General features: G+C 43.1%; 1 protein-coding gene across 6 annotated transcripts in view; it reads left to right on the top strand.

Annotated features, from left to right (window-relative positions):
- The window catches only part of CAB39L (calcium binding protein 39 like), a 59,727-nt gene extending 40,403 nt beyond the window's left edge, over positions 1-19,324 (top strand). For all 6 annotated transcript variants that reach the window (XM_063149286.1, XM_063149284.1, XM_063149283.1 and 3 more), the window contains 5 exons: positions 4,343-4,511; positions 8,020-8,079; positions 9,616-9,681; positions 10,211-10,354; positions 17,464-19,324. In XM_063149286.1, the coding sequence (XP_063005356.1) occupies positions 4,343-4,511; positions 8,020-8,079; positions 9,616-9,681; positions 10,211-10,354; positions 17,464-17,643 (619 nt within the window). In that variant the 3' untranslated portion in view covers positions 17,644-19,324. The remainder of the gene's footprint in view (positions 1-4,342; positions 4,512-8,019; positions 8,080-9,615; positions 9,682-10,210; positions 10,355-17,463) is intronic.
- Positions 19,325-20,665: the final 1,341 nt, after the last annotated feature.

Consider the following 20,665-nt stretch of genomic DNA (forward strand, 5'->3'; position numbering starts at 1 on the left):
GCTATTTCTTCACCAAAAACTTAATGTTGAAATAATTATGTGCTGGTTGTTTTTGACTGCACCCCATGTGATGTGTACTCCATTTCTCACTGTGGACTGTTGTGTAGCATTGCTGGTGACTGCTCAGGTTCATTTAGACCTTTTTGCATTGCAGGAGTGACCAGCAGTGGTGTCTGTAAATAACTGAGTGGTAGAACAGAGAGAAGCAAAAATGCATTAAAAGAGTAGTTGTGCCTGCGGGACAGACTTCTCCAACACTTGTGGCCACAAGTGAACTTCAACTTTAAATTCTTTCTGTAATTAACCCCACAACTTTCAGCATTACATTTTTTTTTGGTCTTTTAAATCTCAGGACAATGATGATAATTCTCTCTATCATTTTTGCAAACTGTTTTTAATCTCCTATGTATATACAATGATTTTCTTCTCTTTTCTCTGTCTTTGCTTTTTCAGTTTTTCACTCATTTTGATCTTGCACATTGAGCATGTATCACTACCATATGTCTGGGCTTTATTTAAAGATAAAAATATTTTTGGATTATGTCCCAGATTTTCTTTGGCATCTGTAGCAACCAAGAATATTAAGAAGATAAATAGTAAAGTTTTTATGCATATATGCTTCTGACAGACATTTTACAGCAAGTGACCTGAGCTGGTGGATGAATTTAAATAGCATCACTTAGATGCTTTTTTTTGAGAATCTTGCTCATGCAGCAGTGTCTGTGGTCCTTGAGGTCCTTGTTCATGATGTCTTGACTGGCCCTCTGCAGCACTGCACTGGCTCAGAATTGCCATTTCTGCAATTTCTGTTAAAAAGTGCAGTTGAATCCACAGTAGAAGCCCAGAGTCAGTCCTGCCCAGCCCGAGCAGCTGCTGCAGAACAGTGTAATGATGTCAGACGTGATGATGCCTTCCCTGCCTGTGTCCTGCTGCTGGGACCCAAAATCTGTGCCTGCAGCCAGGGCAGGGCCCTGAACACACAGATTGCTGCATGCCCACAGCGTGGGGGTGTGCGTGCAGTCAGCTGCAGGACTGGGAAACAAGCACCTCATGTTAGGCACCACCACGTGAAAATGTGACTTGAGGACATGTTTTCTTATTTATTTAATGCTGAATGAATTATATTATTTATACTATATAGATATATATTTATATAATGCTATAGGAAATATAGGAAATCAAACTCTGCTAAAGGAAAGTGGGTTTGGCTGAGTTGTGCCGTTTTGTGTTTGTTACATGACATCATGACATTGCCTGGAGAGAAAAAAAACCACCTCTACCATGACTATAAAAGAAATGGCCAAGATTATTGTGACTGTTGTACTTCCATTGGATGCAAAATTTCCTCTGCCCTGTGTCAGTCCCCAAAAGCAAGAGGTTCCTTTTTTGTGGCTTAATGTGAGCTCTGTTGGGTGGGAAGGATCTTCAATCAGAGCTCCCACCCAGTGTTTCCTGTCTCATACTCCAGTGGAACTGCCAACTTGAGATAACAGTTCCTACCTTTTAGGCTTCATTTCACTTGTTGCCTGCTTCCTTCCAGCTTCTCAGCTTCAGAAAACACACAGCATATAGTAAACTTTTTTTCTTCTTTCTTTCTTTCTTTCTTTCTTTCTTTCTTTCTTTCTTTCTTTCTTTCTTTCTTTCTTTCTTTCTTTCTTTCTTTCTTTCTTTCTTTCTTTCTTTCTTTCTTTCTTTCTTTCTTTCTTTCTTTCTTTCTTTCTTTCTTTCTTTCTTTCTTTCTTTCTTTCTTTCTTTCTTTCTTTTCTGTAGGTTATTTGACTTTGCTGCTGCACTTGCTTTAAGGATTGCTTTGCACTTGCTTTAATAGCCTCCTTTTTTCTGTGTGCAGGCTTTGTGTGTAGGATTTCAGATGAGTGCAGTATTTGGTGTGCATAGAGAACCAGTTGTAATTGGGCCAATTTTTTGCTCTGGTGTCAGCCTATTGCATTAGCCCAGAAATAACTTTGTCCTTTGTAAGTTAAAATACTTTCCCTCTAGGACAGTGACTGTTGAGGACTTAGTTTATGGCGCTTGCATTGTTTCTCTCAAGTGACAAATTCAGAAGCTTCTTTATGAATACCTATCTGTATCTCATGCCACATGCTATCTCTACCTAGACACTGCCCCAGCCTGTGTTGTGATGACCTCTTCATATCACAGCCCAGTCAAAGCTTTAGTGGTGTATTGGCTGAGGTTGGAGAATTCCCCTTGAGTCTATCCAAGGATAAACTCAGGCTATACAAGTAATGTAAAGTCAGATCAGAATGCCTCTGTTTAAGACCTTGTGTCTCCCAGGCTTGATGCCTTCCAAATCTCCTGCCTGTGCTCCTCACCTTGTACTATCTTCTGCACTAACCATGGAAGAATGATTCCCCTTGCACAGAAATGCTTTTCTGCTCTCAGTCTTGCCCCTTTCAAACTTCACAATAAGTGTTTTGAAATACTTCAAGTCCATTGTTTCATTTTCTAGTTCTCTCCAGTATTCACTGTGTGGGGGTTTCTTTAGGTTGTAAGTTCATCCAAACAGAGAAGAACTCATTTTTTTTTCTGCTGTGGAAATACATCAGCATAGAACACTAATTGCTCATTAGAAGTGATTTGAATCACATTTCTATCATTCCTGCCTGGTGGCTTTGCATGTAAGTGTGGGTGCAAAGGACATGGTAGCTATGACTGGGCAGCCTGTAAACTTCTTCCAGGCTTATTCCAGGCACCAAACCCAACTTCCCTCGCTTGTGTGAACAGCCAAAGGTCCATAACCCACTTCCAGATAATGGAGCATTTGACTAAGAATGATTCTGTTGATACTTAATGTTTGTAAAAGTTATTGTGCTGGAAACAATGTAATTTGCTTTTATTCCAACCAAAATATTCATTAGCCAACTATTAAATATTTTCCTGGCTGCACTCCTAGGAGCAACTCTGCCTCATTTTCCTTAAAAATTAGTATTCCTGTTAATGGAGTTGATGCCTCAACGGGAAACATCAGTGAATTTTTGCTGTCTGAAGAGTTAGAAATTCAAGTTTGCAAATGCTTCCCCAAACCAAAACAAATAGGGGCTTGAGTGCCTGCCTTTCCTTGAGGGTGGGAAGCTTCATTTGCCTGTTTGGAATAGCAATCCATTTTCATTAAGCCAACTATTGTTGACAGCAGGTTGAAGTATGCAGCTCTGGTATGCTTGCAGAACACAACTGTTCTTTTAAACTGCATGCTAGGGGTAAATTTGAGGGCCCACTCACTTACAGCACAGATGGCATTTTGTGTTTTTCTTCCTTTTTTTAAAAAAATGTATTTCTTTTGGCCTAGTGATAGGAATTAATTGTGCAAAGGAAAAATGATGCTGATAAGCTCTGGGTGATAATACACAGCTCTGATATAATATAACCAGTTTATTGAAACAGAGAGTGCTTTCTGTCCCCTTGGACTTCACCCCTTTCACATGATTTCTGGGAGACTGATGGAAAAAAATAATTTTAAATCTTTCTTGACTGTTGGATTTCATCCTTTTTGTTTTTTAATGTGTTTCTAACAGTTTTGTTTCAGATTAATTTCAGCTTTAAAGAAATCAAGACTTTATAGAAATTGAAGATGATCTGAATTTCCTCCCCCCTCCCTCCCTTCCTTCCTTTCCAAGGGCGAGACGTGTGCTGGCTCCTGGCTATTGCAGGGCCTCATGTGCCATAGCAGGATTGTGGCTTGGGGAATGGCTGCTTGTGTCCTATCACAGCCAGAGCCTCTGCAGAAGAGGCATTGAGCCCAACTCCTCCTAAACTGAAGAAAAAAAATAAATTTCAGAGCTACAGAAAGCTTAATCCTGTGTAGACTGCCTGGAGAGACTCTTCCAACTTTCCTCATTAATACTGCAGAATGATGTCCTCTAGAGGAGGAGTGGGAGTTGATGGATGGTCATGAGGTGTTACAGTTTTCTTGAATAAACTGAGGAGCTCAGAACTGAATCTGAAAAGGGAGGTTATTATATTGTACAGGCTGTGCTTTCTCACAAGGTCAAAAGGGTGAAGGATTTCTGTTGAAATGTTGCACACTCCCCACGGTCTTTCCACAGAGAGGGGGAGTAGTGCAAATTTACACCAAAATGTGGTTTGGCTTGGGAAGAGAGAGGTTTGCAATGAAGAATTCTGGCAGCCTTGTCTGTGTCTGCTCCTAAGCTTTGGGATGAGGTCCTGCAGCTGGGCACAGCACTGTGGCTGGGAGCTGCCCTCGGTGGGCTGTGTCCCTCCCAATAGGTGTTCCTGTGCCACAAAGTTCCCTGTTGCTAGAAAGGTGCCTGTTAATCTTCTCTCTACTATGTTTTGATGTTTTCTGTTTCTCTTCATTCTCCAGATACGAATCCCCAAATATTGCCTTACGTTGTGGAATCATGCTGAGAGAGTGCATCCGCCATGAGCCCTTGGCCAAAATCATACTGTTCTCAGAACAGTTCAGAGACTTTTTTAAATATGTGGAAATGTCAACATTTGATATTGCTTCTGATGCCTTTGCTACATTCAAGGTAAATTATTCAGTACATGCATCATAGTTTGTGTCAAAAGCAGCACTCCATCAGAAGTCATCACTGAGCACTGTGTGCCTTTGAACTGCGTGGCTTGTTTATTGTTCAGTAAAGGATATAATTAATTAACCCTTGGTCTGATTGTAGCAGGATTCACAACAGTGATCAACTCTGCAAAGAATCTTTAGAGAAATGTAAATCTGTATTTAATAAACACTCTTCCCCTTGATAACTCAGTCTTTTATGCTACCATTTAAAACTCAAATGAATCATGTATTACCTACAGCTGTTGTAAAATGCATAACCTTCTTCTCTCCCTACCTTCCCCCACCACAAACTCACTGCCCATCATGACCACACGAGTGAATAGAAGGCAACATTTAAAACTAACATTTGAAATAATTGTAATTTTTGCTGTCCCTTCTGAGCTCAGCAGTCAAGTAGAGATGAATGCCAAGCCTGCTGATTATTTTGCAGTGTATTCATAGTCTTATTTTTGTGACCCATGGTTCAGGGTAAGGACTGTAGTGCTAAAAGCCAAGTAAGTGGAAGCACTGCATAGGCTCTGTAGAGTGTAGAGCAGAGTGCCCTGTGTAGAGTTTGTGTTGCATTAAAAATTAGTTGGGTGAAGATGCCAAATTTCTTGGAGCTTGTATGTGACCATCATCCTTCCCACCAAGTGCTAGTACAGTCTCTGAGCAAAAAAAAAACCAAAATAAATTCGATGCCTGTGAACTCCACACACAGGGAAGATTAATTTATTTCTGAAAAACAGTTGAGGAAAGCTGAGGGAAAATCTTTTTAGTCAAAGACTCTTCTAAATATAGATCCAACTCCTTTTTTTTTCTTCTATCACTGAGCTCCCTGCTGTCATAGAAACACATTGTTTATTCTTTCCTTTCAAAGCTAATTAGAAACATGATTAGATAGACCTCAGGAGTAATTGTAAGGAATGTTAGAGCTCAGCTCAGTGATTCTACATACACTGAAGCCTGGCTTTTTACTGGTGTTTACTAACCTACTGAATGGGACAAAGATTTGCATAATGGAGATAACATTGCATTCTTCAGTAATGACTTGAGCAGGATTAGCAATTCAAATCACCCCTTAATCAATTGCAGCATCTTTCCATTATTTTAAGTTTCACTGTTGTGGTGTCCATTAGGTAAAGGTTATGAAATTCAAAGTAGCACAGAAACACAGACAAGGTATAAAAATGCAACATAACTGAGGTATTTAATTCTTCTGTTTCTGGCATGAAACATTTTACCCTATGCTCAAAAGAATATTTGTCTCTGGTCAGAAAATGTGCTCCTGGACTCAGTTCCCAGCTTGACAGAAGGGAATTGCATCTTCTCCCCAGGTCCTGCTGAAGCAGGACAGCAAAGTTTGTTGGTGGTGATGAGCAGTGTTCACCCCAGCCAGGAGGCAGGATGGGGATAAGGGTCAGTTAAGCTGTGGCAGGGACTGTAGACTGCTACAGTCCTCCCAAAAAGAAGAGAGATTGGTGTTGTTCACAGATCTACAGCTGTAGCATGTACTCCTGTCCCCTGTGAACTGAGTGTATTTTTAGCAGGATTTAAAAATAGGATTCTACATCCTCGTGTGCACTGGAAAGAGAGGAGTATGAGGGCAGTTCATCCTCAGACAAAGGACACAGTTCACCTTTTAAAATGCTTGGGGTACATGTATAAACAGCATTTTTAGGTTTTTTTTTAATTATCTCTTATCACCTGATACATGGTCAGTTCTGGAAAGAAACCAGCTGCTCATTTCATCGCCTGTTTGTCTGTTACTCGGAATAGCTGGAACAGCAAGAGATTATGTGGAAGCAACTGAAATATGGAGCTACCTCATTTCTAATGCTGGGAAAAGAAGTGCTATGATTGTTTGCTTGCTGCATTACTGAACTCACATTTTCATTTCTGGTGTCCCCATGTTGGGTTTGCAGTTGCCACCGCGGTGTCTGGTTCAGAGCTGAAAGTCTTGGTTAGTCTATGCACCAGAGGAGGGCTCAATTAAATGTGCATTAAAGTCTGAGGATATTTATAGCAGGGAAGCACTGGAATTATGATCTGAAGATGTACTTCTTAATTAAAGTTATCCAGGTGCACTGCAGAGAGGAAGCAGAGTTGTTAAAAATGCAGAGAAAAGGGCTTGTATTTCAAGGTACAAGCTGTCTGTGGAGGGAGCAAGCAGCAGTTGGAATGTGCTGGCTGAATGCTGCTGCTCCATGCTTCCTCATTTCCTGTGAAAAACTCATTTTGGATTATGTTTCATTTGTGCCCCCTATTGAAGGACTTGTACTTGCCTCCAAGTGCCCTGCATAAAAGCTCCTGAATCATGTGTTTCACTTCAGCCTTTAAAAGTGCTGTCACTGCAGTCCTGCTAATTGAAGGGATTATTTAAAACAGGCACTGGATTTTGTAGTGCTCTGCTTTCCTCTTATAATTGATGGTAAAAATAAATTAAAGGATTAGTATGTAAAGGATTTCTTTTATTTGTGAGGATGTGTCTGTGCATCTGCTTGAGCTTGAGCTCCTGATCAGCTTCAGTCTCTGCCTGGGTAGAGAAACCAAGAAAAAGATTATAAAAAAGAGCAGAAAAATACCAGCTTGATTCACTGAAAAATACCAATTTGAATGGACTTCGTCAGGCCTTTATTGAGATCAATGTTGTATTTTAAAAGAAGCAGTAGGATAAAAATCACACTTAAATACCCCACACTGGCCACTCATTTCACAGCTATTCATCCAGTGAAAAAGACACACTTTCTTCTGGAACTGAACATTTGCATCTCTGCCACTGAGCACCAGCATCACTATTCTGTGGGAGAGGTTCTTTTAATTTAAATTTGAATTAATTAGCCTTCTGGAGTAGGAAGCAGTCTGTCCTGCTGTCTGGAAGGTCTGCTGCTGCTGCTTTGTGTCAGAAAGCCAACCCCGGGCAGAAAAAGCTCTACAGAAGAGACTCATCTCACCTACCTGAGACTCCTTCCAGGCAAGGCAGTGGAGGTGGAGGGAGCCTGGATGGCTTAGCTGAAGTTGGTGCCTGGCTTTCATTATTAAATAGCTAGGTGGATATACAGTTGAATTCCAATTTTTCTTGTATTCTTGGAGATGAGCAATAGCATCATAGGGCTTAGCATCATCCCCAGCTCTGGGGTAGCTTGGAGACCAGTTTTGGCTTGGAGACCATAGCTCATCCTCCATAAAGGGCTAATTTTCTTTCTTCCTTTTGCCCATCCTTGTTTAATGTGACTACTGTGCACTATGATCTATCAACAGCAAGAGAAGGTGGGAAGGAAACAGCAATAAAAAGAAAAGGTATTAGAATAGGTCTGTCTTGATTCTGTTAGCATTACATTAATTGAGTTCTATAGTACTAAAGTCCTATAGAAATCATGTTGTAAATGCTTTCTGGTCAAAACTGCTGAAATACATTTGAGAATCAAGAGACAATCACAGGCACTTGCTCTCTCAGCTAACCTTTCTCTGTTCTTCCCCAGGACCTGCTAACGAGACACAAATTGTTGGTGGCAGAATTTCTGGAACAAAATTATGATGTAGTAAGTATCAATGCTGAAAGGCTTTTCAGAAAATCTGTTTACGTTTGTCTGCAAAAAAAAAAAAAAAAGCACAGAGGATTTCATGTTCTGCATAAACTCCTCACATAGAACTGTAAAAGCAAAAACTGCTTTGTGCTGGAGCAGAATCCATGCCTGGCATGTGAAATGCAGATGCCCCCTCTGCACACAGCTGGGGACACAGCCAAGGTCTCAGGAGAACTCACAGGTTAAGAGCAAGTTTTATTCCTCGCCGTGTGCATCAGATCTCCTCAAGTGTGAATGGAACTGAAACTTGCAAACAGATCATGGGAGAAAACTTGTGCACGGTTTTAACCAGTTTTGTGATATCCCAGCACTGACAGGGCCATACAGGTGTTATTCACTCTTCTTTGAGAAGAGTTACTGAAACAAGTTTTAGCATTACTGGAAATTCCCTGTGTCTAAGTGAGGGACTGAGGTCTGAATATTCCTATTATCTTCCTAAGGCAATTAGCCCCTTGGTTTGCTGCTATTTTTCACTTTGATTTTTTGGCTCCCTTTTGGACCAAATGTGGGTCAGAAAAATTCCATTGGATTCAACTAAAATTGGATTGATACAGATCATGGAATTAGACTGTGGGTCACGTTTTTTTGTTACCTGAGGTATTCTTTATTTCACTGCCAAATGAAAAGACAAATTTCTTTCATTCTGGTTACCATGAAGGTTAAATAAAGAGCAGGCTTATTATTGCTGAGTCACTAATGCAGCTTAGCTGGAGCAAAATATGTGTCTCTGTTAATCTTTTCTCTTAATACTGGAGCACTGCACTGGAACAGTCCCCATTCTACATTTATTTGACATTTTACATTTTTGAGTATTAATTGCCTAAGGAAGTTTTTTTTGTTTTTGTTTGGGATTTTTTTTGTGACTATCGGACAACCATGTTGATTTTTCCTGCTTGTTTGGTAGGTAGTCTGACCATATTGCAGCCTTGTCTCTCAGTCTTCCTGACCACAATACCCCCTTGATCCATCCCTGCAAAATCCAGCACACACTTTGCTCCTAGTGACCCTTGCTGAGTAAAGAGCTTTAACGAGTGATAGTGCTGAAAGCAGATGAGGTGGCACCTCCCAAAAGGAGCATTTGGGAGTCCCCATCGCCATTTTGGGGTGTTGCATTGAGTCACAGAGCCAGGCGTGACCATGATACGAGTGAGTGGACGTCATGTGCTGGGCCCACATGTCCTGTCAGCAGTCACCCTTCTGTAAGAGAGGGCTGTGCAGGCACTGGCTTACTTGTGTCCCAGCTGGCTCGCACCAGGCCCAGTTCCATCCAGTCCATATGTGGTATTCCCCCTCTGCAGCACTTGGAAGAGGAGTGTTCCTGGGCATTAGTTAATTCCCTGTGCGATAAGCAGCCAAGAGGAAAGGCCTCAAGAGCTCGGCCTGGCATTGCAGTGAAGTGTTAGAGGGTGGCACTGCTGCAGCAGTGAGAAGGACCAAGAGAAGGAAGGATGGACATTCATCTGATGCATTTGTGTTTTCTTGTTACTCTAGATCTTTGAGGACTATGAAAAACTCCTTCATTCTGAGAATTATGTAACAAAGAGACAATCTTTGAAGGTAAAGTCTCTCAGCACTTTCCTCCTAAATTTGTACTCTGTGTTATGCAGAATATCGAGGTGCATGTATGGCAATGGAGCAGCCATTCTTCTATCAACAGAAGGACTAAGGGCTTGCGATGCTCTTCCTGAAAAGCACAGGAGCTCACTGTGTCTTTTCTTTCCTGGGCCTCTGGGGAAGCACTGGGCCATTTCTATGGAACGAGTGCTGTCCCTTCTCCTCTGAGCTTGGATCTGTGCTTTGGTTCAGAACATGGTTACAATGAGCTTTGGTTCAAAACATGGTTACAATGAGCTTGGCAGTAAAGTGGCAGAAGTGGCAGTCTCTGTCTGGGACACAAGTGTGGCATGGCCTGCACCTGGAGGCAGAGGGGGCTGTGAATGGAACATGGCAATTAAATGGAGGTCTTTGTCTACACTTGCTTTTGTCTGAGATACTCACACCAGCCCCTGTTACACCCAGCCCAAACACAGGATCTCCCTCTGTAGTATTTAGAAGATGAGCATTATTTTTCTAATTTTGTTTACAGCTTCTGGGTGAACTGATCCTGGACAGACACAACTTCGCCATCATGACGAAATACATCAGCAAACCCGAAAACCTGAAGCTGATGATGAACTTGCTGCGAGATAAAAGCCCCAACATTCAGTTTGAAGCATTCCATGTGTTCAAGGTGAGCCAGTATGAGTTGTAGAGGTGGCAGACTTTCTCTTCTCCTCATAAAAAGATCTTTCAAGGTAGGCAAGAAGAAGTCTGGGAAATTAAGGCAAAGGTTGAGGTTTACAGTCACTTGCAGTATTTGAGAGTGTCATAATTGAAAAGGGCCTTCAGGTGAGACCTAAAGCAGCATCATTTTGGTTTAAGCTGGGGGTAGTCAGTCAAGTAGCCATTGCTACAGTAGTACACAACCTCTAGGTAGTATCCAGGGGATCTTCTCCCCACTCCTGGATCATTTTACCATGTGATTCTGAGTAAAGATTAAAAAAAGCCATAAAACTCTACCTTATATTAAGAGTAGGTCGTGCTGGTGCTGGGCATCACTGCAAGCACAATATGCTTTTAAAGGTATTAGAAAGGTTTAGTAAATCTGAGCTTGAAATGAGTTTTATCCTTCCATCATTTTGCAGTGACATTATTGCAGAGTTAAAAAATTACCAGGCCCAACCAGTGTCCCTTTTTTCATGGTGATCAATTTTGATAAGTTAGAAGTTTACAATTTTCCTATCAAAAGAGTTCTCTGTTCTGAAACAGAGGGTGAGTCAGATTGTTATGCAAAACTAACTCTAATTTGGAATGAACACGTTAATTTCAAACTATAAATAGAGTTGTTAATGATTATCAGAAGAGGAATTTTGGGCCTCTAAGGATATCCCTTCCCTAAGCTGGCTAAGAAAGATACCAGATAACACCAAATGATTGTGAGAAGAGGTTACTACACCCTCCAAAAATTCAGAGTGACCTGTTAAATATTGTACTTTTGCAACTTCTGATTTGGGAAAAAAGCTTTCAGATCTTCAGTGTGGAGACTTAGAGAATGTGCAGCTTCTTCAAAAAGCTTTTAGTTTTGTAAAAGAAAAAAAATCTTCAAGGAGGATTAAAAGAAAATTCCTTTCATGAAATAAGTGGCTTGGTAAGCTGTTCCCTTGCTGACTTCCTCCAGTTAGCTGAACCACTGTGAGTAACTTGTACTCCTCCTCCTTATCAGGAGGTGTGTGGCTCCAAGATAAGCAAGCAGTCTGGCTCCAGACACTTGCAGCCTTTGAGATGCCAGTGGAGAGAAGGTATCAGAGGATTTGGGTTTCTTAGCCACTCGGTGAATAAATGCAAGATTTTTATTTATGAAGGACATGAGTTGCTGTTCCTGAATTTTTGAATTAATGATAGGCATGGACTAGGCCTTGGGAAGGCTGATTTCACTTATTTTAGGAGACATTTAAAAGGACTTGGAATAATGTAAAAGGATCCCAGTGTGCAACCATGTCACACATTGCTGTTCCTCCTATTCTGCCTTCCCATTCCTCCCTTCCAGTGTGTTGCATCCCATTACCAATTAGAGTGGGGATATTGCAGGCTCATCCTTCCTTGATCACAGTTGCTGCCATGTGGAAATAATGTTTGGACCTTGGACTGCCAGCAGAACAAGCCATGAGTAACAGTGGTGTTGTGTCTCTTCAGGCCAAACTCTGTCCTCACACACCTCTGTGGGTCTTTTCCAGTGGTGCCAGTCAGCAGCACTTGAGGGGGCCAGGGCATTCCCATGGCATTCTTCACACTGCCTCACACGCACAGGGCTCATGGTGAGGAGCTGCAGACTCAGAGCAGAACCTGATCAGCTGGAAATTGCTCATTCACAACCTCCAGCAGCACACTATAGAGTAACTGTAGAGGTGCAGCAGCTCCACTTATAGGATCCCTCTCACTGAGGATCTGGGTTGCCTGGATGCAGCAGCATCCAGCTCCTCCCCAGGGGGAAGGGTCTTTATAGGGTTTGTTACAGGAAATTGCATTGTGAATTAGCTTTGTAGAGAGGGTCAGAGAAGATCTTTTCCCTGATTTCACTTCTTAAATTGAGTTCTAAATTCTTGAGGATTAAAGAATTGGAATTCTAAATTCTACTGAAATCCTTACGTATTTAAAGATTGGCTTTGTCTTTAAGATTTTTTTTTGTTTTGTGCCCAGTTCTGCAGTGTTCCTGACTCCTGTTTCTGGTTTTGTTTCCCTCAGCCCAGTTCTTTTGTCAGCTGTAGAATTCCATGTTAATGTACCTGGGAGAGGAATCTTGTCCTCAGCTTCTAATCTCATAAATTTTGAACTGTGCCTGCATTTTAAAATTATGCTTGCAAAATACCTATGCAGTCCTGGCTGAAATTACAGTAGACTAACCACAGTGATTTGGAATGAAAGGTCTGCTGAGAAGTGGATACTTGCTGCTCTGTCTGAGCTGCCAAAAGATTTAGGTTTAAATTACCTGATTTAGATGTTTTACCAGTTAGACACAGTTGAAATGAAAAAGTGTTTGTTTCGTAAGCATCCAGATTCCAACGTTCCCGTGCTCCAGCTGACCCAAAAAAAGGCTTATGACTCTTGCTGCCTGAGGCAATTTCTAATTATTGGAGATTTGAAACTGTGAGATAGAGATGAAAGTGATGACCACTTCTAGTGCAAACTTATTTTGGAGGAACATTTTGTGGTTGAAAATGCCAATACCCCCAAGCTCTGAGAATATTTAATTCACTCGACTTACTGTGAGTGGGAAAATGAAGACAGAGTGCCCACTTGGAGTGCCTTTTTCCATTCTCCACTTAGGAGATGGTTGATATTCCTCCTAATTCCAGCCCCTTCTCTTCTTTTGCCTGAAAAAAAATGGACCTTCTGCCTTGCAGCAGCATCCTAAAGGTCTGCAGCTGCTTTGTAAAACTGGATGTCCCAGGCAACGTGTGCATAAGGATTACACAGTGTTCAATCATGAGGAAAAGCTAACAGACCTCACCCCTTCCCTCCTCCTTCATAAATAATCTGAGGGGATCACTCAGAGCTGTGGGCTTTGAGAGTCACTGGCTCTTCTCTGTAGTGATTTCAGTGGAGAGATGTTGGTCTCAAGTGCACACACTTTGGGGATCAAATACTGGGAAGGGCTCTCCAGCTCCTCTGGTGGGTTTGGGATGTATTCCATTAGTGGAGCCTCCTTCAAATTTGTCTGTCTGTAGGGCGGGCTGTATCTTTCAGACCTATGTGAATGTGGTGCAGGGATTCCTCTGACCTCACATATTCAAAAACAAAGGATAGGAACAGCTCTCTTATATTTCACATAAACAATTTGCTGATTTTGAGGAAAACACCCTGTAGCAGTGAGCTGGGATTATATGACTTTCTTGCTCTTAAGGGGACATTTAGCAAGATATATTTTACTGTTTAAATCTAAAAATAGAATGGGTACATTGTGTTTTGTGACCTCAGTTTCGTTTTTCCATTCTCTTTCGTGCACATTACGAGCTACCTCCTGCAGCTTGCTTTGCAAACAGCCTCACATAATTTGACCATACTGACAGTCTGCTCTTGGTACAAAGCTGAGGCCGTGTTTATGGGGATTTGTCCTCTCTGTTTCTCAGCTGGATAATCTAAAGGACAAGCATTATTACGTGAAGCATTGTTCTGTAAGCAGCATGAACCTTGTGTGTTCTGTGTGTGCAGTGTCCTGACAGTGACATCGTGCGTGACCCCAGAGCAAGTCCTAAAATGCTCAGTCCAGGGCATCCTGTAATTGCTCTTGCTCTGCTCTTGCCCCAGAAGGTTGTAATGCCTGGTTATTAATTGTAAGGAAATAAGGTCAAATTCTCTGGTCAAGTAATTTTGATGTTTGTTTGAAGAAATACATTAAGACTTTTAATGGAGAAGGTAACAACTATTCCACTTTCAATAACTTTATAAGCTTTAGAGTTGATTTTCATTCCAGGTCTTTTGCAAATACTTATGAAATGGAGCTTTCTCTGTTTGGAGGCAGCTATATTTAGAGTTGGAATTTTTATATGGGTACTGTCTTTATTTTGGGTCTCTGTCTCTCTCATCCATCTGAATTTAGTGCTCTAGAGCATGTATCTTTTCATAATAAAACCACAGGTGAAACCAAGTTCTCTGTGGTTTGATCCAACTTCATTTTAGTTGAAATGTTGCAGATAGCATTAATAATGTTTCTGGTTTTAGGGATTGATCTCCTTCTCTATGCCAATACAGAGTTCTGAATGAGGGGGACCCTTTCTAACATAAAGTCTCGTGGTGGTCCTGCTCCTGGGCTCTGTGAAACTGGTCAGTTGATACTGACAGAATTGATTTTGTTTGCTTAGCCAAAGTATTGAATAACATTTCAGGAATTTTCTGGTCCTTGAGCATTCTCTCTTTACTAGTCCCTGTTGACACTGAGCAAGACTGGCAGCTGAGATGATCTTTGTTTGAATGTTCACTTTGCCAGTTTTGCAAGGGGAAGATTGTAATCTATAAATAGTTGAGCAGGAAGATAAACAGGATGTGATGGCTTCTATGAAACTAAGTTCTTTATTATTTGCTATGGTAATACCAGTGGTGGGTGCAATATGAAATACTACTTACTAGGTTTACCACCTACCTTCCAGTCCTGTTTGCAGAGCAGAGAGCTTTTACAACAAGAATTATTTAGATTTCTTCATTTTGAGAGTCACCCTTCAGATAAATATTAGTGAGGCCTAATATTCATTGAAGGAAGATGTTCAGCACTTCAAGGCCAGGCCTTCTTTGATGGCTTCCATTTGCATTGTCATCACATGATTTCTGAGCATGTGGGTCTTGCCAGTGTATCTCACGGCTTCTTCTCCTCATCACCAAGGGTGAACTGAATTCCAAAATACAAATTTCTTATGAAGATCTGTAAATCCCTGCCTGTAGGCTTACATCCTGCTTTTCCCCATGGCAGCTCATCCAGATGACTGGGGGCTTATCATAGTCCAGCTCCTGGAAGTATCCAGCTTCCGTCAGCATGATCACCTGCTGTAGGTCAGCACACAGGGAGCTGCATCCTGGGCCTGCTCCAGCTGAGAGCATGAAGTGCTGCAGCCTCATCCAGAGCCACATGTCCATGCTCAGGAGATCTCAAGATTCGTGTAGATAAAGCAAGAGTGGAAAGCTGTAAAGCACGTTCATATTTACATCCCCAAACCCTTTTTCTCCCAGTCTGAGGGGAACCAATGCATCAATAGCAGTGTATCAAAGTTATTTGCAAAGGAGGAGATGCTGCTTTCTGATGCTGCAGCTGTTGCTGTGAACTGGCCATCCCAGTTCACAGCAACATCCCAGGCAGGTGTGCCCCTGGTAGGAGGCTGCCCTGTGAGTACTTTGGGCATTGTGCAGGAAAGGGGCTGCTCAAAAAGGATCCTTGGAGGCTGTTAGTGCTGGACTTGAGAAGTTTTAGGTAGCAAGTGGGAATCGTTTAAGATGATAGCTCAGGGAAATTAGACAAGGGCAAGGTGGAGGCCTTTGTGAATAACTGTAGATAGTGTATTGTCACTGGGACCGTGGCCTGGACACCAGATCAAGGAAAACTTTGTAATGCACTTGGGAAGTGTTCACCCAGCATGGCAGAGGTTCCAGCTCTTCCTGCACAGCAAAGGGCAAAGTACTTTGAAGCAGGGACTTCTAGGAGAAGCCTGAGGAGGAGGGATCCAGGGGAGACAAAAACATAGACACAGATTAAGATTACTCTAGCATCAGGATGCCAGGGTTTAAGAGCAGATGCTTTGTCTCACCTTTGTGAAATGAAAAAGTACTTCTAGTTTCCTGTTTGGGCAGAAGTTCTCAGTGGGATACTGTTGGTGTGTGTTGAACCCCACTCCTTCCACATGTTCCCCTGATGTGGCACTTTCCCCACCACTTGTATAACATCCTCTGATTTTGGAGTATGAGGCCTAGCGGTGGGTGCAGCCTAAGCCTTGCCCCAGCCTCTACCAGGTGTTGTCTTAGCACAGCCCCCCAGGACAGAGTGTGTGTGATTCTCATCAGGTGTCACAGCTCCTCCCCGACCAGCTGGATGTGGCACAGGTTTTCCTGTGGGCACAATCTCAGGGGAGACAAAAGGACCTGCAGAAGAGCCCCAGACCGGGAGCCAGCGGTGGTGCTGCCTGTGCTCGGCAGGACAACATGCCATTCTGTGCTGTCAGCAGATGTTTGTTTTCATTCTGCTTTGGACAGGCTTGGAGGGAAACTGGATGATTTCCAGCTCTGTCCATCCTTAATTTCTTCTCATGGGGCAGAGACTAACTGGAGTTATTTCTGTCGTTGCACAAGCTCTCGGGCGGTGTTTGTTGCCCAGCCATGGAAACCTCGGAGCCAGCCAGATGTGGGAGCTGCTCCAGGGGCGGCCGGGGCGCTGCACGTGTGCTCCCACTGTGAGCCCCACGCCCCACCTGCCCCTCCTGACCCACATCCAGGAAAGAGAGCCCCATCTCTGTGCCATCCCGGGGTCCCTGAAAGAGCCTTTCACTGTTGGCCTTTGCAACCAGCCTTAGCTTTGCACTTAACCCAGAGAAAATGTTAAAGGAACAGCACTGTGGCATGAGGGGTCATGTTCAGAGCTGCAGCTTTAGTGATTATAGTAGGAAAAATCAGAGCATTGAAGAAGGCCAGTAAGCCACAGTGCTGGGCTGGCTGTGCCAGGTGAGTATCTGTGTCTCACCTCACCATCCTGCAATGCCACCCTCCTCTGGTCAGCAAGGACTGCAAAGGTGCTGGGCACACCCCAATCCTCCTGCTCCTGCTGCTGTAAGTTTCCATGCTCCCATGAATGGATTAGGCAGAGGGAAGTGAGGCCTCTGACATAATTTTCCAAACCAAAACAAAGCTGGCAAGTCTAATTTTAGGCCTGGTTTAATACGGAAATGATATCAATACTGACACAAAGCTTTTCCGTTCTCCTGATAATTAATTTCTGTGTATTTGTCTTGTGGGTGGGAAGAGGCTGAGGATTGATAGCTCCCTCTCAACAGCTGGATTTACAGTCAAAAGCTTTTATCACCAAAGAGCAAAGTGAAAGGGAAACGATACCACACACAGGCATAGTTTTGCTTCAGTTTGCTGTGGAACCAACATGTTTGAACTCCTGTCTGACTGCCCTGGAACAAGGTGTGTAGCAGTAGAGGATCTGCCTGTAACTTGTGGGGATGTTGTGACTGATGTTCCTCTATCTCTCTCTCTCTCTCTCTCTCTCTCTGTCCCCACCCCCTTGCTGTCTCTCTGTGCCTGATTTTGTTTGCATGTTAGGTTTTTGTGGCCAGTCCAAACAAAACACAGCCTATTGTGGAGATCCTGTTGAAAAACCAACCCAAGCTAATTGAGTTTCTGAGCAATTTCCAGAAAGAAAGGACGGACGACGAACAATTCACTGATGAGAAGAACTACCTGATTAAGCAAATCCGAGACTTGAAAAAGCCAACGGCATGAAGAACACCTCTTGTTTTCCACTGTAGGCATTAATCCAGTTGACAAGTTCCTCTGTGTCCCTTAAACACCACAATAGTGCTTGAGTGCTTGAGAAGGCACAGCAAGTGCCTGGTTTTTATTTTGTCTTTGTTCCTAGATGTCAAGAGTATAGGGGTTTTACATGAGAACTAAAAAACCAAAAAATCTAGAATAATATATTATTTTTAATCGAGATTATAATTATTTATGTCAGTTTAGAATCTCTCTGTAATAGAAGCTGGTTTGACAGAAGTTTTTGTGCTCAAGAAGAATGAACCTCTTTGCTTAACTCTATCAGCAAACTCAAGCACTGGCAAGTGCACAGAGCAGGTCTCCTGAGGACTGTGACATTGTTCCTTCACACCTGTAGTTGTGACTTGGTTCTAGCTCTGCACACACACAAGACTGTGAAAGAGTACATTGGTCTCTGGAGTTAGCTGCACTTATAGGTCAGGTTCTTTAGTCAAAACTATGGAAGATGAAAAAGCAGTAAAGGTCACGTTTTTGCTTCATTTTGTGTTCTTTCATCCTTTCCCCCCACCCCTAGATCAGAGGTTTTCTATTCAGTGCTAGGGAATGGATGGATATATCAGCCATCTGAGCTGTTTCTGCCTAACTCCCATTTCCCTGTGTGTGATCTATCTTGTGCTAGAGCACAGGCTTTTCCTACCAGCTCCCTGCAGTCTCATGAGGAGCAGCCCCATGGACACAGTGCTCACGTGCCCCGTAATGGGAAAAGGCAAGGGCAACACCCCTCCACCAAAGGCCATGCTGTATTGCTGATAAAGTGATCCTAACCTACAGAAACCATCCACGGTCAAGAATACTGGGTGGCAGCCAGAGCTGCTTGGCTGAATTGTGACAAGGGCTGAGCCTCAGCATCAGAGTGAGAGGAGGGTCCCTAGAGTCTTTCCATATAAATTCCAGCCCTGGCTGTGTGAGGCGGGGTTGAGCTAAGTTCAGTAAGGCAATCATGAAAAGGCCTCAGCCAGATTTACTGCGTGGGCTGAGGTCCCTGAGCCTGCAGGTGCTGCCACAGCTGAGAGCGTTTACTGGATACTGAGCCTGGGAGGCCACTGAGCAGCAACAGGCACCAAAGGCCACCTGTAGTTTGACATTTTCTGCCCTTGTTCATCCTGACCTAAATTCAGGTTCAGTGTTAAAGTTGTGGAAGAGGAGGTTGTTGCACCATAAATGTTTTGAGTTTAATAAGCTCTATGGTACAGACTGTTTCCCTGGTGTTTTTGAAGAGTTTTTGGGGTCTTTTGTTTTCTAACAGGAAAATGTTATTCTGATGCTTTAGTAGGAAGTGGAGTTTGAAAGCAGGGAGTGGAAATTTCTTGAATTTTTCTGGACAGCCTAAGTTCTGAGTTTTCCTATTTGCTGTAAGAAAGTTCTCTAGCTAAAACTCTATCTAATGCTTCAGGTAACAGGTGACACTGAATTGTAAAAACAGAACAAGCCCTTTTCTTTCATTAAACTGTTGTATATTGAGGTGACTGATACTTTAATTTATGTGCTTTAGAAAAGGGAAGAAACAGAACTGATTGTGGTCTTGGTTTTTTTCAGATGTCAGATACACACAACAAACGTACATCTTAGTTGCCTGGAATTAAAAAAAAAAATTTACAAGCTATTAAAGGCATGAATACTGATCACTCTATTTCTGTCTCTGGGTTTTTTTCTCTCTTGCCTTTCAGGACAGCCAGATTCCATATAGTGCTAAATTCCTTCTCTCCTTTGTCAGCTTGTTTCAGCAGATGGAGAGGGATGAGCACTGCCTTCGAAGCCAATGCTCTCTGAAGCATCAGGTCTGCAGCCCTGGCTGGCAGGGGTCTGGTAACCCCAGCCCAGCTTGGCCTGGCCAGGAGCCTCAGCCCCTGCCTGCAGGTGGTGCTTGCTGGCAGTGGTCACTTGCAGGTCCATAAGGGAGCTTCTCTGGAATCACAGTGCTTGGAGCCAGTCATTTAAGTCTGATCCTCTGAGATCTGGAGCCTGAATCCAAAGGGTGCTTGGCTGTGTTCTGAGCTCCTGGGGTGGGGCTGGTCTCCAGGGCTGGATTAACACAGAGACACGTGTCCATTGCCTCAGCCTCTGGAGTCACATGAGAACATTGGGCTTCCAGCCCGTGCTAGGAAAAAGTGTCTCATGGTGTGTTGCTGGGGAATGCCTGCCCTTGACGCAGGGAGCGTGACCCACACAGAGGTGCCCAGAGAGTCTGTGAGGGGTCACACTGGCAGTGCTTTGTCTGCATGGTCTGCACACAGAGGAGCACTTGAAGAGACCCAAACCTGATGGTAACACAAGGAGTGAGGCTCCACCCTGGGGTCTGCATGGGCAGAGAGGTGTCAGGCCAACAGGAAACAGTGATGTGCCCTGGCCCTGCAAAGGAAGCCTTTTCCAGGGCAAAGAGTCTTTGTACCACATGAGAAAGCAGGTGGTAAGGAGGGCTTGTGAAAAAGGGGATCTGTGTGTGTGTCTGCAAAGGGGAGGGGAAGAAGAGGTCTTAGAGGTAAAACGACACATGCCAGGGCCCTTGCAGCTTGTCTTACCAGAAGCTGGTCCTGCAGTAGATCACACAACCCATCTCAAAGTAGAGTCTTCCCCAAGCTCAACTTGCTTAGATCTTTGAAAGAATAAAAAGCATAAAAATTGGTGAAGATGAAATTAAGCACCATAGTAATATTTCACAGCAGGTGGGGACACAGCAATAAGTAAATGAAAATGAAGTCTTTTCTAATGTGACTTTGAAATAATGACAGAACTCCCAATTTCCTTTGGTGAATTCAGTCAAGGTGGTTCTCCTGCCTAAGGGAGTGCTCCCACCAGGAACTCAGAGTTTATCTGAAATTACTATCTGAGGGAGCTGTGTGATTTCAGGACGTGGTTCATCAGAGTGAAGGCAGCAGAGAAGACTGTAAACTGAAAAGATAAAGAAGATGGAGGAAGCCTCTCCATTCCATTCTGCACACAGCATTCAGGGGGTTTGGATCACATGAAGAAA

This window comes from Melospiza melodia, chromosome 2 (assembly GCF_035770615.1).
Source record: "Melospiza melodia melodia isolate bMelMel2 chromosome 2, bMelMel2.pri, whole genome shotgun sequence".
Classification (NCBI taxonomy): domain Eukaryota; kingdom Metazoa; phylum Chordata; class Aves; order Passeriformes; family Passerellidae; genus Melospiza; species Melospiza melodia.